Raw genomic sequence first — 27,901 nt, forward strand, 5'->3', positions numbered from 1 at the left:
TGAGCTTTTTCCCTCAGGGCATATGGGGCCCATGGTTGCCTACTTTTTATAGGTGTTTGCAGAAAAGATGGGTCTAGAAACTGGCTGGAACTGCCACATCTCCCTCACGCCCAATGGTGACATGCCCGGCTCCGAGATCCCGCCCTCCAGCCCCAGCCATGCGGGTTCCCTGCATGATGACCTGAACCAGGGTGAGGGCAGAGGTATGGTAGGGATGGCGTGGGCGGGGAGGTTTTCCCTCCTGGGAGCCACAGCTAGGGAGAGCCTCTGAAGATCCCTCCCAATATGTACACTCTCTGGAAAGTGGTCCTGACATCCCTGCGGGGAACAACAGTGGACAGGGGAAGAGTATAAACCTACAGGCAGGACAAGCAAGGAAAGCCCTCCAAGAAGGGTGGCCCCAGATGAGGGACAGGCTTTTGTTCCCACAGTGTCCCGAGATGATGCAGAAGGACTGCTCCTCCTGGAGGAGGAGGGTCACTCGGATCTCATCAGCTTCCAGCCTACAGACAGTGACATCCCCAGCTTCTTGGAGGACTGCAACCGGGTACGATGGTAGAGTCTGTCCCCCATACCCCTTGAAGTGGCCCCATAACTGGTCCACGAGAGGGGGCTGCTGAGGGAAATGCAGGCAGATGAAGCACAGGATCCTGTTCCCCATCTTGAGGCTACTGGCCTCTCTGCTTCCTCCAGGCCAAGCTGCCCCGGGGCATCCATCAGGTGCGGCCCCATCTGCAGAACATTGACAATGTGCCCTTGCTCGTGCCTCTCTTCACGGACTGCACCCCTGAGAGTGAGTGCTGTGGCCCTCTTGCTGAGCTCCGCCAGGCGGGGAACCCTGTGGGCTCCACAGGGGATGTGTGGGTTTCCCGTGCAGTGAGTGGAAGAACCTGAGTCTGGCTAAGAAATCTAGTAGGTTGGCACGTGGGTGTGCCTATTTCAGGGAATCAAAAGTGACAGTGTTCACATGATCATGCTGCTGGGGAGGCAGTGTTCCAAAGAGGAGCCCACTTTCTGTTGCTTCTTGCCCTCGTGGCCCATGGCTGTTTGCTGGTGCCCACAGGGGGCTCCACCTGCCTGACTGTTGTGCTTCCTGCCTGCCCCCAGCCATGTGTGAGATGATAAAGATCATGCAGGAGTACGGGGAAGTGACCTGCTGCCTGGGCAGCTCTGCCAACCTGAGGAACAGCTGCCTCTTCCTCCAGAGCGACGTAAGGTCAGGGCAAGACCCCAGGGCTACCAAGTCAGCCTCTGCTTCTCCTGTCCAGGACAGGCCTGTGCTGTGGGCATATCCTATGGTTGATCTTCCCTAGCGGGGACCCTGGCACCTGGGTGTGGTAGGAGAAGAGGAATAGGATACTTGGTCTGGTGGGAGATGGGGTAGGGTCTTCACAGGGTACAGCTCACATGCGGGCTTTTCGTACACTGAGCAGCATAGCCCTGGATCCCCTGTATCCATCCCGCTGTTCCTGGGAGACTTTTGGCTACGCCACCAGCACCAGCATGGCCCAGGCCACAGATGGCCTTTCTCCCCTGCAGCTGTCAGGGCAGCTGAACAGCCTGCCCTGCTCCTTGACCTTTCGCCAGGAGGAGACCATCAGCATCATCCGGCTCATAGAGCAGGTGAGGGAGCCAGACAGGTGGTGGGGGAAGGGACTGTCTGAGGGTGGAATTGCAGTGCAGGACTCCTCAGGGTCTTATGGACCTCGTACTTAGTCCCTCAAGCAAGTGAAAGCTGCCCCGCACAGTTGAATTTGTCTGTGCTCCTTCCTCAGAGCATCAGGGGCACCTGGGTGTTGGCTGAAGCTTGTCAGCTGTAGGGCCTGAGAGAGATCAGGCAGCCCATGGCCATAATCTGTCCCCCTTTTGGCCCCTAGGCTCGACATGCTACCTATGGCATCCGCAAGTGCTTCCTCTTCCTACTGCAGTGCCAGCTGACCCTCGTGGTCATCCAGGTGAGCTAGAGGCGGCACAGGAATTGCCCTCCTGCCACCCAATCCTTTGTCCACAGACCAGTTGAGAATCTGAGGGAGACTGGGGGTGCAGCACAGCCAGAGGGTCCCCAAAGCCTTTGTAAAACCCATAGGGTCTTGAAGATGTGTCACTGCCAACAGTGTGCCCCATAGCTCCTCTAAGGGCTTGAGTGTGTGTCTGGGCAAGGGCCAGGCAACTCTGGGGCCCTCAGGGTCTTATTAACTTGTCAGAATCTAATTGTGGTTCCTGGGTTCTTTCTTGGTCCAGTTCCTTTCTTGCTTGGTCCAGCTCCCACCACTCCTGAGTACCACAGACATCCTGTGGCTGTCCTGCTTTTGCTACCCTCTGCTGAGGTGAGAGGCCGTGCCCAGGCAGGTGGGGCTGGGATATCAGTGTGTGTCCCCAAAAGCCAGGGTTCTGGAAGGACAGCTCAGGGCTCATGTCCTCTGGTGCAGGAGGCACTGGGGGAAGATTCCTTTGCTGTCTTTCTCCCCTGCAGTCTTGACCTCACTAAGATGCCCTGAAGGATTCCCCTGTGAGAATTAGGGGACAGAGGTGACAGTTACCATCCCTTTACCTACACTTGCTTTGCAGCATCTCTCTCCTGGGGAAACCACCCCATAGCTCCATCATGTCTATGGCAACAGGGAAAAATCTTCAGTCCATTCCTAAGAAGGTAAGTGAGAGACCCCAAGGCTGGAACCTCTTGCAGAAGAATGCAGGCAGTCGTGGAGGGGGCTGAATGTAAGGTCCTGACCTGGAAGGCTGCAGAGATTGGTAGACACAGAGAGCCAGCACCTGCCCAGTAGTTGTTGCTGAGAAAGAGCTTTGCCGGGAGCATGGTCCCTGCTCCTTGCTTCCCCAGGCCTGCCCATTTCCTACGAGCCTGTTACCTGTGAGAAAGCTAACTGGGTACCAGCCAGCAGGGCACAGCCCATGGGAGTGACTGGCCTCTCTTCTCCTGTAGACCCAGCACTACTTCCTGCTCTGCTTCTTGCTCAAGTTCAGCCTCACCATCAGCTCATGCCTCATCTGCTTCGGCTTCACACTGCAGAGCTTCTGTGACAGCGCCCAGGCCCGCAATCTCACCAACTGCTCCTCCATCATGCTGAGCAGGTGGGTGCCCCAGGCTCCCTCCCTCCCCACCCCAGCCTGCTTCCCTGTGGCCCCACAGGAGGCTGAGCCCTCGCCTTGCTTTGGCAGTGATGATGACAGGGCTCCAGCTTGGTTTGAAGACTTTGCCAATGGGCTGCTATCGGCCCAGAAACTCACAGCTGCCCTGATTGTTCTGCATACTGGTGAGGGCTCTGCTCAGGAGGGTTCCTGGGGCATGGGGATAAGGCCCGAGGCTGGAAGAAGTCTGACACCCCCACTGTCCCTCCTCATTTTCTGCAGTTTTCATCTCCATTACCCACGTGCACCGCACCAAACCCCTGTGGAGAAAGAGCCCCCTGACGAACATCTGGTGGGCTGTGACTGTGCCTGTGGTGTGAGTAGTACTGGACAGAGGGGCCTGGGCAGAGAGTGGGCTTCTGCAGGGCTGGGATCCCATCGCCCTGGGCTGTGGCCGGAGGCATGACTGACTTCCTTGAGCCGATCATACTACTGAGACAACAGGGAAGGACTCCAGGTGACTTGAGGTTCACACGGGCTGCTCCTCCTCCTGTAGGCTGCTGGGTCAGGTGGTCCAGACAGCTGTGGACCTGCAGCTGTGGACACACAGGGACAGCCGCATCCACTTCGGCCTGAAGGATGTGCCTCTGCTGACATGGCTTCTGGGCTGCCTGTCCCTGGTCCTCGTGGTGGTCACCAACGAGATTGTCAAACTGCACGAGATTCGGTGAGCTTTAGCCGGGGCACCTCTCTTGGAGCTCAGGAGTGTTCCCAAAATCTGTCACCTCTTTGTCAGCATCCCTCCCTCCGTCCTCTTGTCTCACGTCCTGCCCCATCCCCTGGTCGGGTCTGTATCAACCTGTATTTTAATTTACCCCGTAGGGTCCGTGTCCGCTACCAGAAACGACAGAAGCTGCAGTTTGAAACCAAGCTGGGCATGAACTCTCCTTTCTGAGCCATTGGCCATGGTGGCCACAGTTGCCTGGTCCCTGGGGCTAAAGCCAGACCCATGCCTGCATCTGGGAAGTTGCTATTACGAACGTTTCAGGGTTTGCTCTTGTGCCCGTGGAACTGGGAGCCCAGCTGTGGTCACTGGAGACCCCACTGTCCCCCTGACCCTTGGGCTCATTGTGGAACAGCTGAGGAGCTGTGGCTTCAGCCAGACACGACCATCCTGGCTCCCCCCTGGCCTTACCAGGGACACTCTTGAATGTATGACCTCAGGCACTCGATAGGGGGCCCTCAGCCCCCTCACCCATGGGCTGCCCCCCTTCAGGGTCCCCTCACCCAGGGCCCTCTGGCATTTGTGCACAGCCTGGAAGCCAAGGTGAGGGCCTCAGCCTCTGTGGAAGCGCAAAGGCTGTTACTGGGGAGGTGCTGTATCCTGTCTTCCTGGGCAAGGGCGTGACTGTGGCCCTGATGCCCTGACCTCCCTCTGGGGGGTCTGAAGATAGAGAAGCCCCCCACCTCTTCCTGTGCTGGGCTCAGCAGGCCACGAGTCAGTCTTGGGAGATGTGGCCCAGGTTTCCTGTAACCCTGCCCTCATTCTTCTGGGAGAAGTTTTTATTGGTGTATATTTTTTACCAGAAATGAGCCTTTTAGGAATGAATGTAGATTGGTTTATATTAAAACTTGTTAACTGCTTAAGAAAAATGTGTAGCTGGTCCATGAGATAGCCATGACGGGATGCTGCCCTCTAGGTGGGGGCTCAAAGGACCCCTGAAGGCAAGGAGGGTAGGCCCAAGCCTTCCTCCTTCCACATCAGCAGGGAGCCCCCTGGGTCCGGGTTGGGAGATTGTGGCACAGATCCAAACACAGCCGAGTTGCATGGAATGACACTTTCATTGGTGTTAGTTGCGGAAAGAAGTTAATGGTTACACATCCCGGGCCTGGGCCAACAGGTCAGGCCTCCAGCCCAGAGAACTGTGGGGGTACTGCTGTAACCCAAGGCTCCCCCACTACGTCCTCTCAGGCAGTTAATAGATACAATAAATTCCATTTAAAATATATGCATTTCTCTCTGCTTAAAAAATAACATTTACAGTTGAAAAAGTTTGGACACTGAGGATCTGTTAAGCCCACTGCTTCCAGTGAGGGATGGTGGGAGCAGGGGCAGAAGCTGGCCGGGGCATGGCCACCAGCACGAGGCCTCGTCCCTGTTGCATATTTACATGTCCTATGTACACCTGCAGGGAGGGGTCCATTTGGGCATGCTGCCTCCTCTTGCTTCTCAGGGTGCCAGGGTAGTGTGGGGGTAGCCAGGTGCTTTTCCTTGGCTCAGGGACTGGTACACAGGGTGGAGGGTGCAAGAAAGCACCCCAGAAACCCTGCCCTGCCACCACTTTCTCTCCTTGAGGAGAAAGCTTTTGCCGAGGTCCCTGGCCAGGGGCCAGGGCTGTCCAGTTAGTTACACATGGGAAAGGGCTTGCTGAGATAGAGCGGAGGCCCTTGTACTAGTCAGGTCCTGACAAGTCCCCTTGGCCCTGCCTCTGGGCTATCCCAGTAACACTGCAGGGCTGGTGACCCAGGCAGACCAGCCCACTGCCAGTACCAAGGGTAGCAGCGGCCTCTTCTGTGCTGGGCCAAAGGCAGTGGACACTGCAGGTCACGGGCACTGCCAGGAGCCACAGGTGGGTCTTGCTCAATCCAGCATGGCATCCAACTGGTCAGCCAGGGCATCAAACATGGTGCTGATGTCATCCAGAATGTGCTTGGTGGAGGTCCCAGGGGGCCTATGGCAATGGGAAGGGCCTGATCAGATGGGCCAGTGTCCTGCAGCCCACGGGCCCTGGGGAGGGAGCTGCTATGGAGTTTCCGCTTAGTGCCAAGCACTTAGCGTGCGTCCTCGTAACGCTCCCAACCTCCTCGGCAGCAGGAGTCACCGTCCCTTCTTACAAGTGAGCTCACTGAAATTTGGGGATGAGGGACTTGCCCAAGCTCCCATGCCTGAGGTGTGGGCAACTCTGAAACCTGAGGTCTTGCCTGCCCTGAGGCTCTGCCCGCAAGGTCCCCCTCCATTGTTTTCGGGGCCTATGAGAGGAGCTGTCCTACACCCAGCTTTCCCTTTCTCCACACCCACACCCACACCCTCACCGGTCTCGCTCTTCAGCGCCAATGCTCTTCTCTGCGGCCCTCAGTGCAGCTGCCAGGGACGAGCTGGTCTGCTCCAGTCTCTGCTGGGCCCCACCTGCACCTGTAGCCCCAGTGCTCTCAGGCCTTGGTGGGGGGACAGGGCGGGGGCCAAGCCGGGGAGCCAGTTTTGGCCCGGAAAATGCCAGCTGGGTACAGGCCACAGACACAGGCTTGGGGGATGTTCCTGCAGAGGCAAAAAGGTTGGTTTGTGCCTCCGCTGGGCTGGACATGACCTTGTGCGTCCCCCACAGGCCTCAGCCTCCTACCTGCTCTGGGAACCTTGAGGAGGGCAGCAGGAGCGGCCTGGGGCTCCGACTCCGCATTCTGCCGACTGCCAGCTGAGTTCTCCAGACCCAGCCCAGCACAGGGTGCTGGGGGCCCAGACGGCTGTGTTCCCGGACTGGGAGCAGAAGCTGGAGCTCCCTGAGTTGGCAGGCTGCTGGGCTCAGGCTGTGGAGGGCTGGAGGAAGTGGACTCACTGGGGGCCTGCGAGGTCAGGGGGGCAGAGGGACTAGGGGTGGCACTTGCTAACCCAAAGGCCAGCAGTGCCGTCTGAAGCGGCTCTCTCTCCCTGCATTTGGGCCTCCGCTTGACAGTGTCTGACTCGGTGAGGTTGAAGTCAAGGCCGGGGGGCACAGGTGTTTCCCGAAGTGGGGGGCCAGCTGGCTTTGGCCGTTGCTTGATAGTCAGGTTTCCCTCTTCTGCGAATGGCAGCCCTTCCCCTGAGCTGCCCCGAGATGGGGGTGTTCCCTCAGAGCCAGGCTCCTCCTCTTCTGTATCTGAAGCAGGGCCGGCTGGAGTGGGCAGGCTGGGGGCTTCAGAAGGGCCAGCAGGTTCACTCAGTGTGCGCCTTCGGGGCCCTGCAGAACCCTCCTTGGGCCCTGGGCTCCCATCTAGCGGAGGTGGCTCCGTCGGGCCAGAGACGGAGCTGAGGCGCTTGGGGGGTGGAGGTGGAGGGCCCTTGCGACGGGCCCGGAGAGCAAAGGACTGGCTTCGGGGAGCGCCTCGAGTTGGGGTTGGGCTAGCGCTGGTCCGGGCAAGGGTGCTGCGTCCTGGCCGCCGGGTAAGGGTAGCATAACTGCCCAAGGCACTGCCGGCTGGCCCTTCAGCTTCTCCCTCCGCTTCCCCCTCAGTAGGACCAGGGCGGCTCAGGCTATGGGACCGGCGCTTGGGCCGAGGTGGGTCTGGAGGAGTGGCAGGGGAGCTGGCCAAGTAGGAGAAGGCACGGGGTGCACCAGGAGGTGGCCCTGGAGCTGGGCTGGAGGGCGAGGCCTGGGGGTACATAAAAACGTAAGGGGCGGGTCCTTGGCCAGGAAGTGGGGAGCAAAGCTTAGGGGGCCGCTCTGTGCCCTCTGGAAGGTTCCTCTCCTGTGGGGTGCTGGGGTCTCCGCCACTGGGCTGGGGAGCAGGCTGTTCCTGTGAGTGCCCAGACCCCCGTGAACGTGCTCCGATGCTCTCCTGGCTGGGGGATCGGGCTGGGGGCAGGGGGAGCGGCTCAGGGCCACCCCTTGCCATGGCTGCCTGGAGCTCTGGGCTTAACTCACTGCCCTGAAAGGTCAGAAGGCGCGGGCCGGCCACAGCTGGACCCTCCCCGTTCTCCAGCCCCTCGATAGCCATCAGCTCCGGACCCCTGGCCATCCGGTGCCCGCCTTCACCTAGGGCCTCTCCCTGTAGCAGGCCCCGCCGAAGCTCTGCTAGCCGCTTCACACCCAGCATAAGCTTCTTCTGATGCCCTGAGGGATGGACAGAGCAGCCTGGTTAGCTGGGTCTGGAAAAAGTCATCCTGGACCTTGGAGGCAATGGGGGTCCACTTGGGAGGCCCACAGCAGTCCTTACCTAGCTTGTTGACACCAATCTCTTGTAGCTCCTCCCAGGTGAGATCGGCCACCAGCCCCATGGAGTCATAGCCACTGCTCACCAGCTGCTTGTGGTACTGCGGCAGCCCCAGCGCACATAGCCACTCCAGCAAGTCCGTCTGGAAGAGGGGTGCCATCAGATCTGGATTTCCCCAACCCAGAAAGAAAGGGGCAGCATGAAGCCACAGCCCCAGTGGGAGCCAGAACCCCCTGCTATGGCTGCCTGCTTACTGGGATGTAGCTGGGCAGCCACTCGGCAATGCTGAGCTGAGCGATCTCTGAGGCAATCTTCTTCCTATGCCCAGGCTTGGTCACCCCGATGGCTGTCAGATCCTGCCACATAGGGCATGGGCGTCAGGCTCCTCCTCTGCCTTCTGGGCCCTCCCTTTCCCAGCTGCAGCACCTACCTCAGGCGTCATGCGACTGATGGTTGGCACATCATAGCCAGCCTGCAGGAAGTGGGTAGTGTAGCCCTCCAGCTGGAACTCGCTTAGCCAGTTGTGAATGGCCTGTGCATCCTGTGGGTGTTGGGGAGATGAAATCAGCAGGAGCCTGGCCTGGGAGGGATTTACGTCCACACTAAGGCCTCCTCAGGCCTTCAGCACACTCTATGCTGAGGCCCACAGTGTATGCCCCAGTGGAGGTCTCACCTTCCCCTCCAGCAGCTGTTCCGGCCTCACCTCCTGGGTGAAGATCTCCCCAGAGTGGTAGCTGGCCAGAGGATGGTGGCTCAGGTTGTCTTTAGGAGGTAAGAAATGGCATCAGAGGTGGCTGAGTCCTCACCCTCCTCACCCACCTGCACCTCCTGGCCAACCCTGGTCCCATCTACCCTTCCTACCTGCCAGGGATGGGGTGTGCAGTCCTGGCAGCACCTGGTCCTCCCCAGCAGAAGGCAGGGGCTAGAGACAGGGAAGAAACCCCTCAGTGTATGGGGAACTGGCAGCAGGTGGTAGACCCTGCCCTGGTCCCACGTTCCTCCCTCCTACCTGGGCATTCTCAATAAGGAGTCCAGTGCTGTGCCCATTGGTGCCCTCGGAACTCTGCCCACTGCCAGCACTACGGATGCTGCCCACACTGCCCTCACTGCCCACGCTATTCCTGTCACCTGCTGTAGGGGACAGAAGCATAGGGTCAAAGCCTCAGTTGGTGCTAACAGCTGATTGGCAACTTCAGCCGTGATGACACCCCCTGCCCGGACACAGGGCAGACACCCACACCAGTGCCCAGCACCGCCCCCTGGGAGGATGTACCTGGGCTGTCTGGGCTGAGGCCCACCCGAGGGAGCTGGCCATAGGTAAGAGGCTGCAGTGGCTCATCAGCAGGAGGCTGCGGCATCCGGGAGAAGCCTGGGCGTAGCGGGGTGGGCACCGAGGGGAGACGGGGCATGGGGATGCCCACCCGCTTGCTGACCACCTCAACAATGCCAGGGGGGAAGTAGCCTACACGGTCTGTGCCCCTTTGGCTCTCATGGATGTGGCCCTTCCAGCGGCCATCGGGATGCTGCTCAAGGACCTGTGACAGGTTGTAGCGGGGAGGAAATGGTCACTCCCTGTACCAACCAAGAGGCCGTGGCCGTTCCTGTAGCCACAGTCCAGCAACTCAGTCAAGCTCTTCCCTTATCCCATGAAGCTGGCCTCTGATGCCCAAGTTCAGCCTTTGCTCCCAGCAGCCATACCATAGAACACACAAACAGCCTGTGCTCTAGTCCCATTTCTGCTACTTGCTAGCTGTGTAATCTTGGCCAAGTCTTTTTAATTTCTCTAAGCTGCAATTTTGTCATTTGTATAAAGAAATGATAATGGTACCCACCTTCCCTAGACTTGGAGAGAATTAAAATGAGTGCATATAAAGACTTAGCGCATGTAATCCCAGCACTCTGGGAGGCTGAGGCAGGAAAATCACCAGGTCACACTCAGTCTGGAGAACCTGGTGACTTAGTAAGACCCTGTCTCAAAGTAAAAAAGTTGGGGCTGGGGATATAGCTCAGCAGCATAGTGCCTGCCTAGCAAGTGCAAGGTCCTCAGTTCGATTCCCGGTACCACCCCCTCAAAAAAAGAAAACAAATTAAAAAGGGTGGGGATGCAGCTCAGTGCAAAGGCCTTGGGTTCAGCCCACAGTACCACAACAAGAAAGAAAAAGAAAAAGGAAGAGCACAACTTGATACAAAGCAGGCACCCAAGGAAATGAGCAACCATTTTGTTCCGAAAGGATTGCATGCGCAGGCCCTCACCGTGATGACATCCCCTGCCCGGACACTGAGAGCAGTGGGGTCGTGGAGGTTCCAGAAATCCTTGAGTGCTCGGACCTTCAGGATCCCTGAGGCCTCTAAGACAAGGGGGAGCGCAGGCATCATCTAAGTGTCCCGAGGGCATCTCCCTCCCCACCCCGACCCCACCCTTCCCCAGGGACACCTGCTCCTCTTTCACTTCGGTACCCACTGGGCTGGCTCCAGCCCCTGCCTGGGTCTTGCTCCACATACCCCGCAGTAGCTGCTTGATTTCCCGGCTGGCCTGGGACGTGGTAAACTGATTCACAATGTCCAGCGCTGTCTGGTTGTATGTGTTCCGAATGTTCACATCTACACCTCCCTGGGTGCACAGCGTCACATGAGCATGGACTACCTATCATTGCTCCCCTAATCCTTGTAACCATCTGGGGGGGTGGGTACTATGACCAGGCTCAGATCTTACAGACGAGGAAATGGAATTTGGGAGAGTGGGTCAAGGATGAGCTCATAAGAGGCAGGTGTGAGGTTCAAGCAGCTGGGGCTGCTCCCGAGCCTTTGCACCCCTTACAGGAAGTGAGGCCTGTTCCCCGCTGCCCAAACAAAATGCCACAGCCTCTCCAGCCAGTCTCAGCACATGGCAGAGATGCTGTGAAGTAACCAGGTCCTGTACCCACCTCCAGGAGCAGCCGCACCACCTCGGTCTTGCCATACAGCGCGGCCTCGTGGAGCGCTGTCCCAGTCTTGGTCTGGCGGTTGATCTCAATCCCAGCTCTCAAGAGCTGCCTGCAGGGGCACAGAGTGCCATGGAAGTCATGGGGTAGGGGAGGAAGCCAACTGCTGGGGACAGAGAGATCGAGGATACCAGCAGTCCCACAGGAAGGGGATGAGAAAGTGGGGGGCTCCCTGGGTACCGGATAACTTCTCTGTGGCCATTCTTAGCAGCCAGGTGCAGAGGCGTGGTGTAGTTGGGGTCGCACGGGTCCTTGGCCTCACCTTCCAGCAGTGCTACACATAAGTGGCTGTTCAGGAGCAGCTGGGCCACCTGCAGCACAGTACCAAGTCAGTGCCTTTTTCCAAGACCCTACAAAGGTCTAGCACCCAGCACTCAGCTCTCCAAGGACCGCAGGTCTTACCTTGAGCCGCCCAAACTCACAGGCCAGGTCCAGGGGTGTCTTCTTGGCCTTGTTAACTAGGCATGGGTTGGACTGATGTTGGAGGAGCATTTCTGACTGGGGTGGAGGGAGCTGAGTGAAGAGGCCTGGCCTGCTGACCTCGCCCCACCCCACCCCACCCCAGCACCCCTTTGGGCAGCTCACGTACCACCTCGTAGTGTCCATACTGTGCAGCCAGGTGCAGCGGGATCTGCCCATCCAGCGATGCAGCATTGACGGCCGCAGAGGCCCGGAGCAGCAGCCGCACGGGCTCTAGCCGGCCCTGCCAGGCTGCATAGTGCAGTGGACGCATGCCTGGCAGGAGGACGCATGCCTGAGAGAGGTTCTGGGAGGGCACTGGGTGCCTGGGGATGCTGGCTGGGAGGGGAGGCAGCCCAAGAGCATTCTGCGACACTGGTTTCACCAGGGGTTTGGTCTGGCTGTGTGGGGCCGAAGCCGTAGGCCCCCTGTGCCTACCACAGGTCATCTGGCAACCCAGGGCAGTGCTCTAACCTCTCTTGAGCCTCAGCCTCTCTATCTGAATAACAGGACATCAGCATCACAAAAGGGAAAGGCATGAGCAGGGCTAGGGAAGCTCTGCAAACACCTAGCGTTGCTGTGTGCTGACCATCAGCAGGCTCTGGTCCCAGGGCCTCACCATTGCTGTCCTTGATGTCCACAGTGGCCTGAGCCTCCAGCAACAAGGCTATGAGCTCCAAGCTGCCCCCCAAGGCGGCATGGTGGAGAGCAGAGAATCTGGGGGGGAACCACAAAAGTGGGGTGTCAATGAGCCCCCAAATCCTGTCTTCCACCCCTAAACTCATTCTGGGGGTTGGCAGGGACGGGTTACTTCCCTCCTCCCATCAGCCCTGCCGTGGGAGCGCACAGCAGCCTGGCCACAGCATGAAAGGGCTCAGTGTCTGCACTGAGAGGCCTGTTTGTCTGGTGCGCCCCCCCTAAGCCAGCCCAGGGGAGGGGGCCGTGGGAGCAAGAGCCCTTAGGCTCTACCCTCCAGGGAAAAAAAGGGGGCCCAGGAGCATTCTAACTCAAGGAGGCACACTGGAGTGGCCCCAGGGCTCCTCCCTTCCATCTGGGTTAACGCCACAGCAGGTTGGGTAGGCAGGACCCCCCTCCCCAAGCCCAGGACCCACAGCTCCCAGTGAAGGCAATTTGAGGGTGAAGTTTGAGGGGCATGGACCCTGGGCTCCAGGGCCTTTCCCTTCCACCCCTCCCAACAACTCTAATTCCCCACCCCCACCCCACCCCATAGCAGCCCTCACTCACCCATCAGCATCCTGGTAGTTGACATTGAGCCTCTTCGTGGAGCCGAGAAGCTCTGGGGGGCAGGACAGGGTATCAGGGACTAGGCAATCATCTGCCATCGCCCATATCCTCACCTAGCATTCCTGCCACCTCCCGGGGCCCAGCTGACCTCTCGGTGTGCAGAACACCTGCCCCATGGCCCTTTACTGGTCTTGTCCATATGGTTCCCACTCTGGCCCAAAGCACGGAGTGCAGGGAACCTCTGTAGCAGTGGCCTGGCTTCCTGAGGCCCCAGCCCAGCTTGTTTATAGAGCCACAGGGGGTTGGGGGGGAGTGCTGGCATGGTGTGCCCTAACCAACAGGCCCACGGGACACATGGTTAGCATTCCTGCTCGAATGGGCTAGGGAGCGAGTCACATTGTCCCACTGGGCCAAGCGGGTGGGCAGGGAGAGCAAGGAGAGGGCGTTAGGTATTCCAGGGTTGAGATGCCAGGGCTGTGCTTGAGGGCCACAGCCCGGGGGGAGCGGAATCAGACACACCTGCCCTGGCCGCGTCTCTGCCATGTGCTGGCTGGAAGAGTATGGGCAGATCATTGAGCCCGTTGGGCTCCGTGTCCTTTCTGCACAGGTATTGTAAATACAGCAGCTGATCCTTGTCAGCATGCAACAGACGGTACATGTAGCACCCTTGACCATGTTGACCACTACTAGCACCATATTATCCATCAAAAAGAGTGGGTATCAATTCCCCACCATCCCCCTGGATCTCAGTGGGTTCTCAGCCACCCCAGCACCCACAGGCTCTTGGCTGAGCTGTGCAGGCCCCAGGCAGAGGGGCTGGGGCACCGCCTCCCCACAGCAGGTGCACACAGGTAAGCTCCCTATGGCAGCTAGGGCAGGGGCAGGCGGTCCTTGAGGTGCTAGGGAGGGAAAGAAGGCCTGTCACAAACAGACCCTGCCTTCTGCTGGAACCCACCCCTGCCGGGAGGGGGCCTGGCTCAACCCAGGCTGGGCAGGGTGCCAAGCATGCTGGTCCAGACCTGCCCCCGAGGCCCTGGCGGGCCCCTGAATACCCCAGCAGCCTGGACAAGGCAGGGCCTCATTCCAACAGGGAGGGACTAAACTTGCAGTGGGATGGGGAGGAGGGGACAGCTACACACGGGGCTGAGATGAAGGACTCTACTCCAAAAAGGTAAACACAGGGCCAAGGCGGGCAGGGAAGCGAAGTGGTGGGGGCCACTGGGAGGACATGCAGACCCCCCAGCTTTGCTTTTGTCCCTTTGCAAAGTACTTGTCATGCAGGGGAAAAGAACAGAGGCTTGGGAAGCAGAAAGTGCGTAGCTCAAATGCTCTCTCTGCCTCTCACTGCTGTGTGACTTTCACAAACCACGGTGTCTCAGAAGATGAGTGGGGACAGAGTTCCTCCAGGAAGAGACACAGGGTCCTTTCCCTTCCACCAGCCTAGATACTGGAATGGGGCAGCTGGCTGGCGGGATGTGGCCCCTCCAAGGGTGGGACAGGACAATGTGACAGGAGGGACACAGGAACAGGGGTAGGGCCAGGCTGGGTGGCGCTGTTCTTTCCAGAACAATAGCCGGAAAGGTGGTGGGTAGAGGCTCCGAATGACTGGGCTGAGGACTATGGAGGGAGGGCGGAGGGTCCCGCTTCCAGGCAGTGGCTCCAGGCTCTTCCGCTGCAGCACAGCCTCTTTCTCTGGCCTGTCTCTGACTTAGGTTCAGGCAGAGGATGTGAGCTCAGCCGGCCACCCCAGCCCACTCCATTTCCTCTGGCCAGAGGAGACCTCAGAAAAAGGAGGTGGGAAAGCTATGGGGTACGGCAAGGTCAGGCCACCTGCTCTCTGAAGAGGATCTGTCGAGAAGGGGTACAGGCTGGCCGTTGGCTGGAGAAGCTTGAGGAGCACCTCATTCTGCTTTCTGGGGAGCCAGAGAGCCATAGCCACCCACAGGAAGAAACAGGGGAGCCCTGCCACCTCGGCAGTTTCCAGAGATCACCTGGAAAACTAATTTGCAGAGCCCTAGGCCCTTCCTGATGATTTTAATTTGGCAGCAGGGTGTCTAAGAAATCCAGACTTTTAGAACAGTCCCTTAGGTAATTCTCCCTACCCCCACTCCAGTACTAGGGATTGGACTCAGGACTTTCACAAATCCCCGCTCCCTTTATTTTTCTTTTGAAACAGGGTTTCATTAAGTTGCCCAGATTGGGCTGGAATTCTCAATCCTCCTGCCTTAGCCTCTCCGAGTGCTGGGTTCCGGGGTGACACGGATGTGGACAGAACTGGGTAGGGATCAGCATGGGAGCACAGGGGAGGAGGCGCGGGTTTGTCTCGGACACACTCCACCACGGCTGTGGGACCTTGGCCAAGTTACTAAGCTCCCAGTGCCACTTTACCTGTACCATGGACGTAGAAATACGCATCTCACAGAGAAGTGAGGTTACATTTCATAAACTGTCAAGTTTGCAAAGGTCACCTTGTGATCTCACTCTGTCACCAGCCTCTCCCAGGTACGGTGCCAAAGCCTCACAAGGAGAGCCAGGCCTGTCACTCTGCTCCTTTACAGGTGAATTCTCCTCTTCAGTGGAGGGGCCCTCTTCCTCCACAGATGTTTGCCCCCCGGGTACAGGGGACCTGTTCAGAGCCTCCGGGCCTGGTCGTCAGCTTCCCGCCATCAGCCTCCAGGGCGGGGAGGCCAGCAGCGGTGTGACCAAGGCCTCACTAGGAAGGTGGCCAAGAACAACACAGAGGTAGGAAGGAGGGGGAGTGGCTCCCAGTCTTGGTCGCCAGGGACCTCCTATCAGGCCCATGCTGTATCTACTTGGGGGGGGGGAGGACACATCGCCCTACTGCCTGGTGTGCAGGTAGATGCATGCCATTATGACCTGTCCTTCTGGCACCCACACCTGAGGCGTGGGTGGGGATAATAAGGTGCTCCAGGTAGCCTGGGGACTCCTTCCTGTGCACAAGGCTCAGGTGTGTCTTGGGGCTACAGCCCCAGCACTCAGAGAAGACCTTCCCCTCCAGGGAACGCCCCTTCCAGCCCCAGTTTGAACCAGTGGCTGTCCTTGCCAGTTTAGAATCTCAAGGTGACAAATCTAGTGGCACTTACTCTCTCTCCCCCAGAGAGCCTGCCTTGACACCTAGGGGCCTATTCTCCCTGGGAAAGGGAGTTGCCCACCCGAGAGGCGGGGGCTCAGGAGTGGCCACGGTGCATGCCTTGAGTTGAGTCCAGAAACCCTATCAGGACCGGAGCCCCAGGCTGGGAAAACCTCTAGAAAACCAGCTTTGGCCATACACCTCAGGAAACAAAGGTAGATTTAATCAGAGAGAAGAAGCTTTAGGAAGTGGTCAGAGTGTTGAAATTAAAACAAACAAACCAACCAAAAATAACATCTCTCTTATTAAAAGATACAGACATCCTCGTTAAGTTCAGCAAAAACCACAAGGGATGCGCTGATTGAAATGTGTATATGGGACTGGGCGTGGGCATGGAGCCTCTAGTAGTCAGTCTTTCCCAACCCACTGCCAGAATCCTCGTGGCACGGAAGGACACACCTATAAAGCCACTTGCAGGAGGCAACTTCTTGAGGGTTGGAAATTTGGTCTGTTTTGTTCACTGTTCTGGCTCAGGACTTAGAACAGAGCCTAGTATACAATACACATTCAGTAAAAATTTGAATAAATCTACTTCAATCCTCTCACCTTGCAGTCAAAAAACCTGTGGCCCAGAGAAGATAAGTGACTTGCCTGGGGACACACAGCAAGTGGGACACAACTTCCTTCCTGGCTCTCCCACACAGATACACTTCTTATCTTGAGCAGGACCAGCTTCCCTCCTCAAATCTGCAGATCACAGTGGCCCCTTCCCCACGCTCCAAACTTCCCTTGGTAGCCTCAGTACTAAGGGGAGGGCCTCTGAGGATGGTCACCCCAGCAAATACTCACTTGTCTTTGTGGCTTTGACCTTGGCCACCAGTTTCTGCACACCAGTCACATCTCCATTCTTGACGGCAAGAATCAGATCCTGTTCTCTACCCATGCTGGCTCCTGGGCCAAGGTCTAGGCTCAGGAGTCCAAGGCCGAGACAAGGACACCGGTCCAAGCAGAGGGTCAGCGTGTCATGCCTCAGCCCCTTGGAGGTCTCCCTGTCCTAGGGCAGTCCTGGGAGAATGCGTCTGGGGTCCTAGGCAGTGGGCTCCTTGTCAGGTACTGATGGATATTCCCCCAAGGAGCTCCGTGAGCTGCCACCACAAACAGAAAAGCGTCTCTGAGGAGGTGGCAGCTGTGTGGCAATCTGGAAGGATATCAGCCTGCAGCTTCTGACAGCCCCGGGATGGGCCAGGACTGGAAACACCAATCTTCCAGGCTCGGCTCAGGAGCACCAGTGCCTACTCCAAGAGCAGCCAGCATTCCCTCGGGCCTTGGGTAGCATCAGTGGGCAGGTCCTGGGGGTCCGGAAGAGTCGCAGTGCCTCAGTCGAAGGCTGGGCTTCAGCCTGCAAGGATCCCAGAAGGCGGGCACAGAGGGTGAGCAGGTCAGGACTTCCAGGGAGCCCCCAGCCACGCTGGCTGCCCCACGCAGTCAGGACGGGATCAGCTCTGTGACGCGGGGAGGGCTGCCAAGCCTGAGAGGAGTATCTGCAGGGAGGGGGAGGCTGAGTCACTGGGGCCCCGGGACACCAGGCAGCACCTCAACCTTGTGCAGGAGGGGCCCTGGCAGTACAACACACTGGGGCAGGCCAGGCCAGCAGCCTGTTCTCCACAGCCCCAGGCTCCAACACCCACAGACAACCGGCGGGCTAGGAGGTGGGGCCTGGAAGGCGGCACAGGCAGAGGAGCAGGGGTCACTCCGTGTCCCAGGCGCCTGCCCTCAGACTCCTCCCTACGTAGCCTTTACTTTAATGGCTGGATGCTTAGCCCTGCGGCCCTTTGTAAACTGGGGGCGGCGTGGGAAGTTTATGGGGCCCTGATTCTGGGGGAATCTGCCTGCTGGGCAGGGAGGCCCTACAGCACCTGTTGCTGACCCTCCTCACCACTCTGTGGGCAGAGAACAGTGACTGCCGGTCATTGGCCCCTCTAGCCTGAATCTGAAGCCTGAACCTGAAGCCCAGACCCGAGCTCGACCTTACTGCCGGAACCAGCTTATGTCAGTTCTTCTGTGGCGGCGAATTTGTTGCCAGTCTTACGGCAGGAGACCCGTGCAGGCCTGGGGCCCTGACCGGGAACCCCTCACTCCCCAAGGTCCCAAACCCAACCCAAAGGGCACTCCCCCTCAAGGCCCGCCGCCCGCACAGGGGGAGGGCGCCCCAGGCACTGCCTGGGGTCGGCTGGCTCCCCCGCCCCTCGGAATGCCCCTCCAGCGCCGCGCACCCCCAGCCGAGCCCAGTCCAGGCCGACCCGCGAACAAAGCGGCGGGAGGGACCGAGAGGGCCAAGCGCCGGAGGGATAGATGCGGGAGGACGAAAAGGGGGGCGCGAGGAGGTCGGAAGAAGCAGAGAGATGGAGGCACCCACCGATCCCGCAAGAAAAGTTAGTTTGCGCCCGCCCCAAGGGTGCTGACCCCCAGGTACGGCCCCAAAGTCTCACCTCTCCCGGCTTCTCCGCCGGGGGTCCGGCTGGCCCCGCTCAGTCCCTGGCACTTTGCACGCTGGCTCCCACTACCCCCCCATACCTTTCTCCTCCTGCTGCTTTTCCAAGGCCGACTCTGCGCCTCCCGCAGGAAATCCCGCCCCTCCCCCCTCCCTCCTGCCGGATCGGGAGAGAGGGACCGTCCCGGCCGCGCAGTCGGGCTGTCAATCAGCGCCTTCGGCCCCGCCCCCAGCCGCGCCAGTCCCCGCCCCCAACCGCTCCAGTCCGGACCAAAGCTCTGGCCCCGTCAGAGCATGCGTACAGGTAAAAACGAGTGGGGTGCACGGTGGGTGGGGAGAGCTCGCGCAGCTGCGTCCTGAGGATGAGTCCTGGACTAACTGGGCTCTAGAGTCTGGATCGAAGGATGGGAGAGATAGACGTGATGTAGAAGGGTTTGGCAACTGAAACCCAGGGACCCTTTTCTTGGGCAGCCCCCTTTCCTCTTTGCCCGCACTCCTCCCAAGACTCCCCCCAGCGACCTCCGCCTACGGCCAGAGTGCCAACCCATAACTACTAGCCGGATCAATGGTGCCACCTAGTGGATAGTATCGGAGCGGCCCACGGTGACTGCGGCGGGGACCCCAGCCTCGAGGAGGTGCTATTTGGAGGGTTGGGGTGGGGCTTCAGCACCATCGTGGGCCGGACAGCGCCTCCCACCCTCGAAAGCGGGCTTCGGAACCCCTCGGACAGGACCCAGGGCCTGGCCCGGAAGAGACTCCGAATTTCTCTGGACCGCTGTAGTTTACAAAGCTGGAATTCGGGAACTGCCGCTTTCCATTCTCTAAGCACTCTTCTTGGTCGGACGGTGGTGTGGATTATGCAGCCCAGGGCTACAGAGAGAAGTGTCACACATTTGACTGTTCATGCCACACTCCCAGATGCCGGTTTGAGGTTTCACTAGATAGGGGTCCCGAAGCGGGCTTGGGACAGGACAGAGGAGCTCCTCTACATACAAGAACCTGCAAGCTAAACTCAGTTCCCGGAATCGGGGCACACGTATGTGGGCAGGCATTAGGACCCAAGAGAGCCAGGCAGGCGGAAAGCCAGTGGGGGAGGAGCCGGCGCTAAGGCCCCGCAGAGTTCCGGCGGGGGGCGGGGCACACGAGGCGCGCGCAGGCGCAGACTGCGGGCAGATGGAGCCGGAGCCTGAGCCGGAGCCTGCGGCCGTGGAGGTCCCCCCCGGGCGCGTGCTCAGGTGCGGCACGGTCTGGGAGGCGGGAAACTGGGGTCCGGAACCGCGCAGGGCTTCGTCGAGGCACGGCGCCGATTTCGTGTCCCCCTTCTCCCCCAGCGCCCCGGAGCTCCTCGCCGCCCGCTCGCGGTCCCAGAAGCTGCCCCAGCGGTCGCACGGCCCCAAGGACTTCCTCCCCGATGGCTCGGCGGCCCAGGCCGAGCGGCTGCGCCAGTGCCGCGAGGAGCTCTGGCAGCTGCTGGCCGAGGAGCGCGTGGAGCGCCTGTGAGGGGGCGGGGCGGGGCGGGGCCGGGAGGGCGGGGCCGGCGCGCGGGGCTGTCTGAGCGAGCCGGACCCCTCCCCGCTCCTCGCCAGGGGCAGCTTGGTGGCCGCGGAGTGGAGACCGGAGGAGGGCTTCGTGGAGCTGAAGTCTCCTGCGGTGAGCGGCGGGGCTCAGGGACGGGGGACCCGCCTGCTGTGCTCTCCGGGAAACTTTGTGACACTTTCTCTGGGTCTTGCAGGGTAAATTCTGGCACACCATGGGCTTCTCGGAGCAGGGCCGGCAGCTGCTTCACCCTGAAGAGGCCTTGTATCTGCTGGAGTGTGTGAGTGGAGCCCCTGGAGAATGGGGAGGGGGTCTGGACCAAGAAACTGGAAGGACGCATGGTCGGTGGAGAAAAAACGTACACAACTACGTTTCCAGTGAACGTATAATTGGCTTCCGGAACAGGACCCAAGAGTACCATGCGGGTGGTTTCTCTGTGCGAGAAACCCAAAGTGTAAATAATTTAAAGAGCAAGTAAATGACGATAGGAAACAGAGGGAGACAATTTGTAGATGGGAAGGGGACCTAGGGATGAAGAAGGGAAGGAGGGAAAAGGAATACAAAGGATTAAGATGCCGTGTATATATATGTACCAGCTGCCCACGTTGAGCGAATTAGTTACATATCACAGACCTACTAACAAAAGTTACTTTGAAAAATACTACACAGGGATCAGGGATTTCAGCCCACATCAGGGTGCTGCCCCTCTTTCCTGGTTGGCAGTATTACTTAGCGGTGGGGAGCTTGCCCCATTTGGCTGTGGCACTGCAGGAAGAATGCACAGCTGATCTGTTGACCCCACTTCCAGGGCTCTATTCAGCTTTTTTACCAAGACCTGCCGCTGTCTATCCAAGAGGCTTACCAGCTGCTGCTCACCGGGGACACTGTGAATTTCCTACAGTACCAGGTACCTCTCCCTGATCCCTCATTTGCTGAGTCAGTATACAGCCAGAATACCCAAGAGGTGCTAGCACAGTGCCACATGCTGGAGCTACAAGGGCCTTACTGTCACAAGGCTTCCATTTTCTTTCTTTTTTTTTCCAGTACCGGGAATCGAACTCACGACCTCCCGCTTGCCAGGCAGGCGCTGTGCTGCTGAGCTAAACCCCCAGGCCCTAAGGCTTCCATTTTCATGGTGGCAGTTGAATAATAAAAAACAAGCAAGTAGGTCAGGGATATAGCTTAGTGGCATAGCACCTGCCTGGCACAAGCAAGTTCCTGAGTTCAATTCCCAGTATCAGAAAAAAAAAAAAAAACTATGGGCTTTATAGTGAAGTAGGTGCTGTGTTGGGCAGAAGATAAAGTGAAGGAGGAGAAGTGATAAGAGTCTGAGATACTCTTTCAGGTGAGAGAAGATAGAGGCTTAGCTCAACTTGGGGTTGTGACAGGTGTCCGTGAGTGAAAATAAATGGATGAATCTTAGAAAACAAAGACAGAACTTTGCCAGTGGATTGGGTTTCAGGTTAAGAAGAGAAAAGATTGTGCCCGTGGGGGCTGAGGGTATGACTCAGTGGTAGAAGGTTTGCTTTGCATGGGCAAGGCCTTGAGTCCAATCCCCAGCACTTCAGAGAGGGGAAGGATATGTCCACAGTTTGGGCATGAGCCAGTATTCATTTTCTGGCTGGAAATACTGAGGGAAGGGTAAGTTGGGGAGGATGGAACCAGTCAAAAGAACTCCATTTTGAGCTAGGTGTGGTGGTGCGTTCCTGTAATCCCGGCATCCTGGAAGGCTAAGGCAGGAGTACAAATTTGAGCCCAGTTTGGCCAGCTTAGCAACTTAGTGAGCCCTTGTCTCAAAATAAATAAATTTAAAAGAGGAATAGAGATTAAAAAAATAATGAAAGAGTGGACGTTTGAGCTTTACTTTTTTCTTCACTTGAGGTCTTCAGCCACCTGAAGAGGCTGGGCTATGTGGTTCGACGATTCCAACCAAGGTAAGTCCCTATTCCTTTCCCTCCCTCCCATTCACTCTAGTCCAGGAACCTGGCTGCCAGTTTCAGGTGGGAAGTATCCCTTGCTTAGCTGGAGCCTTTCACTGCAGTGCAGCTCTATGGACATTGACGCAGGCCTCCCCAGAAGTGCTCTTAGGCATCAGGGAAGAATCCCATTACACTTCCTACTGCTTTAGCAAATCGAGGCTCATCTTCAGATGCAGCTCATTGTGAGCACGGACATAGTGCCTCGAACTTGGTAGGTGTGAAGGCAGATTTGTGAAGTATGTGTATGAAGGAAGGGTCAAGTGAGGAATTTATACTTCAATTGGGTTTTACATTTCTTATACTAGGTTAGATGTTCTTTCCTCATCACTTAGCAATCCAGCATTGCTGAGAGCCACAGAAACCTTCAGGCTTTGGGTGGAAACTGCTGTAGTATTTGCACCTATATCATATGTCCCCAAGGCTCTAAAACAGACACATCACTTATTTCCAGAAAAAGGGGTCTATTTTAGAGAAATAATCATGCCCGCATGCAGAGGTGTTCTCATGAGAATCTTCATTCAGCAATATTATTGAGCGGTTACTAGTGCCCTATACTTGTTACTAAGGAATAGTGGAGCCAAAGCACTGCTTTAGTGCTGCTTGCCTTCAGCAAGGTGCATCTACAAAATACCTTCACTTTGCAAAATTAGTGTACTTAGAAGTAGTCTAAGAGCTCAACAGTGGAGGTGTGCTCACACCAACTAGAATCTTAGAGCCATGCTATGCATAGAACTTTCTCTAGGGATGAAATGTCCTGTGCCTAGGCTAATATTGTGGTTTGTGCAACTATGGGAGTGAATTTGTCATTTTATTTCATTTCATTTCATTTAATATAATAGCCAGGTGTATCAAACAGTGCCACATCAGGAGCCATCATAAACTTATGGCCAGGAAGAATGCTATAATGATAAGGGGCTGAGTCTGCAATATGTTATTGAGGGCAAAAAAAAATTACAAAGTAACATGTTGATGCAGTGACAGTTTTGTCAGAAAAAAATATATGGGCATCATTAGTGTGTATGCATAGTAAACACAGTGTTTATTATATAGTAAACACAGTGTTACAATGATTAGGCAAGGTTTTTATTTTCTTCATCTTTGTTTTTTTCTCCCTTTGATAGTACTGCCTTTTCTGCACATGTACCACCATGCTTGGTGTTCTTTTCATCTTTGTTTTTCTGTATTTTCAAAGTTTTTAAAATTCCTCTTTGTTTTTCTTGCTGGGGATTGATTATTTATTTATTATGGTCGTGGAGACCGAGCCCAGGGCCTCAGCTGAACATGCCAAGGCAAATGCTCTGCCACTGAGCTGTACCCCCCGACTGATGATTTATGTATTGCTGGCCCTTCAGGAGCCCCTAATTCTAAAGAGCCTTTGTTCAGAGGTGCCATTGTTGACACCCAGAGGCCTGGGCAGAGAGCCTGACGGGGCCCCTATGACCCCACCTTGTACCCTCATGCAGATCTGCTTAGAGCCTTAGCCTCTGGGTGTGGCTCTGACCCTGGCTCCTGACCTGTCCTTTTGGCCAGTCCCTTACAAACCCCCAGCAGGAACACCAACCTGAGGAGGTGGATCTGTTGCCCGCCTGCTGTTCTCACCCTACAGCTCTGTCCTGTCCCCTTATGAGAGGCAGCTCAACTTAGATGGCTATGCCCAGCACCTAGAGGATGGGACTGGCAAGAGGAAGAGGAGCACCAGCTCTCGGTAATGCCCTTCCCACCCCCCAGGGAGGACTGATGCCTGGGGCCTCAGGGAGTGTGTGGGGTATAGCGCTGCACTTGGGCAGCTCTCATCTCTGCTCATGGGGTAGCTAGCGACCTGCCTTCCTCAGCTCATGTGAAACGTGTGCACCTTAGCAGTCAGGAACAGACTGCTGCTTTCCCTCCCATGTCTCTCAGCCCTGTTAATAAGAAGGCCAAGGGCCTGGAGGATTCCCTGCTACCCATGAACCTGGCAGCCTCCAGCCCACCTGCCAGCATCCAGAACAGCCAGTGCCCAGAGGAGAAGCCCCAGGAGTCAAGCTACGTGAAGGACCTGGAGGTCCCGTTTCAGCTTCTGGGATCCCTGGAGCCCTGCTCTGGTTTGGCCAGGGAGGGCCGGGGGTGTGGCCAGGAGAGTGTCAAAGCAGAGAATGGAGTCAAGGGGGCTGGTAAGCTACGCTGGAACTTCGAGCAGATCTCCTTCCCCAACATGGCTTCAGATAGCCGCCACACCCTCCTGGCTGCACCAGCCCCAGAGCTGCTCCCCGCCAACGTTGCTGGGCGGGAGACAGACGCTGAGTCCTGGTGCCAGAAGCTGAACCAGCGAAAAGAGAAGCTTTCCCGACGGGAGCAAGAACAGCAAGCAGAGGCCCGGCAATTCCGCGGGGACGTAAATGCAGATCCTGAGGTGCAGCACTGCTCTAACTGGCGGGAATACAAGGAGCTGCTGCATAGGCGACACCTGCAGAAGAACCACAGCTGTCTCCTACACCTGTGGGGTCAGCCCGTCACCCCCTTGCTGAGCCCTGGCCAGGCAGACTCCCCAGGTACCACTTTATGTCGCTGTAGCCCTGCAGGCCACTGGCAGCTGAGGGTTCACGGGCTTTGAAAAGGAGCTGGATTGCTTAGGACTAATTGAGGTTTAGGATGTGGGACAAGAGAGAGCTGTCCGCTGCAATGGAACCCACAAGGACAGTCAGTTCTGTGGTCAGCAAGCCTACAGACAGGGCAGGGTACAGTGTGGTGAGTCAGTGCCCAGGGAGAGGCAAGGAGGGGAGAAAACTGTGTCCTTAAAACCATAGCCAAAGCCAGGAATGGTGGCATATGCCTGTAATCCCAGCACTCTGGAAGGCTGAGGCAGGAGGATTGCAAGGTCACAGCTAGTCTGGGCAGTTTAACAACTTAGACCCTGTCTCAGAAAGGGAGTTGGGGGATGGGGATATAGTTCGGTGCAAAGGCCATGGGTTCAGTCTCCAATACTGGGTTGGGGTGGCACAAACCATAACCAGCTAGGATCACTTGGATGCCTTTGCCACACCTAGCTGTGACCCTCTCCCCTCCCAAACCACTTGGCTGGAACATGGGGTGGTATCCTGATTAAAGTCAGAGGCTTACTGTTTGCTCCAGGTGTTAAGCACTGGAAACTAATGGGGCAGGAATGCCCTCAGCTAAATGTGCTGACAGATTCAGAGCTACTTAAAATCATGGGGACATACGTAGATCATAGAAGCTAGATTAGTGTCACCAAATCAGGTAGATTTGAATTTTAGGTAAACAATAGCTAAATTCTTGGCATAAGCATGTTCCAAATACTACATTGGACATACTTATTCTAAAAAAAATTAGGGCCGGTTGTGTTGGCACATGCCTGTAATCCCAGCTGCTCTGGAGGCTGAGGTAGGAGAATTGCAAGTTCTAGCCTATCTTGGACAATTTAGTGACGATCCTGTCTCAAAAGAAATAAGTGCTGCAGACGACGCACCTCACTGATGGTGCGGCTGGGTAAGTTTCCAAGCAGTGCCCTTCTCCATAACACTTGGCAGCCAGGTAGTATGACAGTGGGGATTAGGCTGCTATAGTTGGGCGCAAGCTAGAGGACCCCACCCATGTGCTTAGCAATTACTAATGTTCGTGTTCATGTGTGTCTCGGGGACAGACACTCTAGGACAGGGATGGCAAACCTTTTAGAGCTTCCTTTTTTTTTTTTTTTTTTTTTTCTGTGTGTGTGTGTGTGTATCTTTTTGAGACAGGGTCTTGCTATGCAGTTGAGCCTGGCCTTGAGCTCACTTTGTAGCTGAGGCTGGCCTCCGAACTCACAATGATCCTCCTGCCTCAGCCTCTTGAGTGCTGGGATTACAGGTGAGCGCCACCAGAGCTTTCAATGATACAAACAGCCTGCTACAGCACACGTACCACAGGTTCACCACCATTGCTGTAGGAGACTGAGGGTGAAGGACTGTAAAGTATGAACCTTGCCTGGGCAATTTAGTGACTTAGTGAGATCCTGGTTCAAAATAAAAGGGAAAAATGGGCTGGGGGTGTAGGAATGTAGCTCAGTCATGGCACATGCCTGTGCTCACCCACCAGCAAGGCAAACTAAGTAAATAATTAATTAAATAAATTTTAATAGGGCTGGGGGTGTAGCTCAGTGGTACAGTGCTCCTGGGTTCAACCCCTTCTACTACACACAAAATACAAAAACTTAAAAAAAAGAATTTGGTAACGATGGGCGTGGTGGCACATACGCCTGTAATCCCAGCATTTGGGAGGCTTAGGCAGGAGGATCGTGAGTTCGAGAGCAGCCTGGGCTACAAAGTGAGCTCAAGGCCAGCCTGAACTGATAAGAGACCCTGTCTCAAAAAAGACAAAAAAAAAAAAAAAAGAAAGAAAGAAAGAAAGAAAAAAAATTTTGGTAAATCTGGCAACCTCAACCAAGGTAACAGATTCAGCAATGTCAAGAGAGTATAGAGCAGGCTGATTCCTCCAACAGCTCATTTTCATTGTCCTGTAGCTGCAGTCCTTCAGCATATCTCCGTGCTGCAGACGACGCACCTTGCTGATGGTGCGGCTGGGTAAGTTTCCAAGCAGTGCCCTTCTCCATAACACTTGGCAGCCAGGTAGTATGACAGTGGGGATTAGGCTGCTATAGTTGGGCGCAAGCTAGAGGACCCCACCCATGTGCTTAGCAATTACTAATGTTCATGTTCATGTGTGTCTCGGGGAGAGGGAGGAATGGCAGGCTGGTGGCTTTATCCCAAGTGTCGGGAGCCCCGCCCCCTCATATGGCACCTCACAGCCTCAGTTCCCCTGGATGAGGCTGCTTACTAGAAATACGGAAGGGAAGGTGGGAGAGGAGAGTCCTTGTCCTAAAGTTTTTCACTCTGTCCTTAGGCTGCTGGAGAAGCCTGGAGGCTTGGAGATCAGCTTTGATGTTTACCAGGCTGACTCTGTGGCCATGTTCCGAAAGAATAGCCCCGGCAAGCCCCACGCCCGGATGTGCATTAGTGGGTACGAGATGAGGGAGTACTACCCCTGAGCTGCGGCTGGTTCTCCTGTGAACCACGTGGACCTTCTCTCCATCCCACCCTCACCCCCAAGCCTCTTTGCGAACCGTAGGTCCAGATACGTTAATTGACCTACACAAGGCCACACAGCCAGTTAGTGCCATAGGCTTCCCAGGCTTCATAGTTCTTGGTTCTTCATTGCCTGCATTTTTGAGTACTCTCTCTTCTATGCCACATTAGACCTGGGCTCACCCAGCAGAAGGGATGTGGACAGGAAGGGTCAAAGGCTCAGACTGGTGAGAACGTTGCTATTCCCAACTTCTTACCCAGCTGGGACACTGGGGCTTTCTTGAAGTCATTAGTCAGTAGTCTGTAGATAGGAGAACCCAGGGACCTGAATTCTTGCACCCCCAGCCTGTTTTATAATCTCCCTTCCATGGGAACCTGAGAGGGGTGGGGTCTTGGTGTTTATTGGTGAGGGGCTGTGACCAGGTCTCAGTCCAACCCTTATCCCTACAGATTTGATGAGCCTGTCCCAGACCTCTGCAGCCTCAAGCGGTTGACCTTCCAGAGTGGGGATGTCCCTCTGATCTTTGCCCTGATGGATCACGGCGACATCTCCTTCTACAGTTTCAGGGACTTCACGCTGCCCAAGGATCTGGAGCACTGACAACAGGGGGTGGGGCTGGAGCCTGTTGTGGGGGACATAGGCTGTCTGTTCTCAGGGACTGTCCCAGCTGCCCTTGTGCCCCAACTCTGACTGAGGCAGTAGGGGCCAGTTTGGGCCTTGGCCCTGATGTCTGATTCTTGGAAGAGTGTGACGCCATGCCCCGCCCCCTTGCCTTGCCTGCAGGGCTTTCTAGCCTCAAGCTTCAGAGTGCTGCCTTGCATTGATGCCCTTGGAGCTCAGGACTGGTTTTCAGAGGCCCAGGAAATGGGGCAGAGGAGGACTCTGTGCCTTTAATAAGAGGGTGCCTGCTTCATTCCATAAAGCCAAAGCCATTAAAAATCGATTTCTTTTCTACCATGGCTGGATGTACTGGACCTCTCACTTTCTGCCCACTCTGGGAGAGCCATCTTCT

The 27,901-nt window shown here is 56.6% G+C and overlaps 3 protein-coding genes across 17 annotated transcripts in view; 2 read left to right on the top strand and 1 right to left on the bottom strand.

The window, feature by feature from the left end:
• The window catches only part of Kiaa0195 (KIAA0195 ortholog), a 48,172-nt gene extending 43,432 nt beyond the window's left edge, over positions 1-4,740 (top strand). For 9 of the 11 annotated variants that reach the window (XM_013508622.1, XM_013508625.1, XM_013508623.1 and 6 more), the window contains 13 exons: positions 53-203; positions 432-547; positions 694-793; positions 1,108-1,216; positions 1,434-1,623; positions 1,878-1,955; positions 2,242-2,327; positions 2,569-2,650; positions 2,942-3,090; positions 3,178-3,272; positions 3,370-3,463; positions 3,644-3,814; positions 3,970-4,740. In XM_013508622.1, the coding sequence (XP_013364076.1) occupies positions 53-203; positions 432-547; positions 694-793; positions 1,108-1,216; positions 1,434-1,623; positions 1,878-1,955; positions 2,242-2,327; positions 2,569-2,650; positions 2,942-3,090; positions 3,178-3,272; positions 3,370-3,463; positions 3,644-3,814; positions 3,970-4,042 (1,494 nt within the window). In that variant the 3' untranslated portion in view covers positions 4,043-4,740. The remainder of the gene's footprint in view (positions 1-52; positions 204-431; positions 548-693; positions 794-1,107; positions 1,217-1,433; positions 1,624-1,877; positions 1,956-2,241; positions 2,328-2,568; positions 2,651-2,941; positions 3,091-3,177; positions 3,273-3,369; positions 3,464-3,643; positions 3,815-3,969) is intronic. The other 2 variants (XM_005412302.2, XM_013508621.1) reach the window with 1 other exon arrangement.
• A 170-nt stretch (positions 4,741-4,910) lies between these two features.
• Positions 4,911-18,501, bottom strand: Caskin2 (CASK interacting protein 2). 3 transcript variants are annotated; one of them, XM_013508626.1, is made up of 20 exons: positions 18,403-18,501; positions 16,678-17,227; positions 12,738-12,789; positions 12,112-12,209; positions 11,623-11,768; positions 11,436-11,531; positions 11,214-11,344; positions 10,977-11,085; positions 10,555-10,663; positions 10,306-10,400; positions 9,326-9,587; positions 9,062-9,183; positions 8,914-8,974; positions 8,726-8,814; positions 8,483-8,593; positions 8,307-8,408; positions 8,056-8,194; positions 6,486-7,952; positions 6,181-6,403; positions 4,911-5,819 (listed from the first exon to the last, which is right to left on the bottom strand). In XM_013508626.1, exons 2-20 carry the CDS (start codon positions 16,769-16,771, stop codon positions 5,729-5,731), a joined length of 3,597 nt encoding a protein of 1,198 aa, XP_013364080.1. In that variant the 5' UTR covers positions 16,772-17,227; positions 18,403-18,501; the 3' UTR covers positions 4,911-5,728. The 3 variants fall into 3 exon arrangements, with proteins under 3 accessions (XP_013364080.1, XP_005412356.1, XP_005412355.1); XM_005412299.2 differs by having other exon boundaries at positions 8,756-8,814; positions 18,318-18,499; XM_005412298.2 differs by having other exon boundaries at positions 18,318-18,496.
• A 118-nt stretch (positions 18,502-18,619) lies between these two features.
• On the top strand, positions 18,620-27,848 carry Tsen54 (TSEN54 tRNA splicing endonuclease subunit). Of its 3 annotated transcripts, none has more exons than XM_013508627.1 (11): positions 18,622-19,554; positions 19,651-19,815; positions 19,906-19,969; positions 20,052-20,135; positions 20,664-20,762; positions 21,737-21,789; positions 23,441-23,539; positions 23,695-24,362; positions 26,327-26,387; positions 26,707-26,823; positions 27,339-27,848. In XM_013508627.1, the coding sequence occupies exons 1-11, from the start codon at positions 19,358-19,360 to the stop codon at positions 27,487-27,489; spliced, it is 1,758 nt and encodes a 585-aa protein (XP_013364081.1). In that variant the 5' UTR covers positions 18,622-19,357; the 3' UTR covers positions 27,490-27,848. The 3 variants fall into 3 exon arrangements, with proteins under 3 accessions (XP_013364082.1, XP_013364081.1, XP_005412354.1); XM_005412297.2 differs by having other exon boundaries at positions 18,624-19,554; positions 23,734-24,362; XM_013508628.1 differs by lacking the exon at positions 26,707-26,823 and having other exon boundaries at positions 18,620-19,554.
• The last annotated feature ends 53 nt before the right edge of the window (positions 27,849-27,901 follow it).

The sequence above is a fragment of the Chinchilla lanigera genome, unplaced genomic scaffold (assembly GCF_000276665.1).
Source record: "Chinchilla lanigera isolate Chin_1 unplaced genomic scaffold, ChiLan1.0 scaffold00152, whole genome shotgun sequence".
Lineage (NCBI taxonomy): Eukaryota > Metazoa > Chordata > Mammalia > Rodentia > Chinchillidae > Chinchilla > Chinchilla lanigera.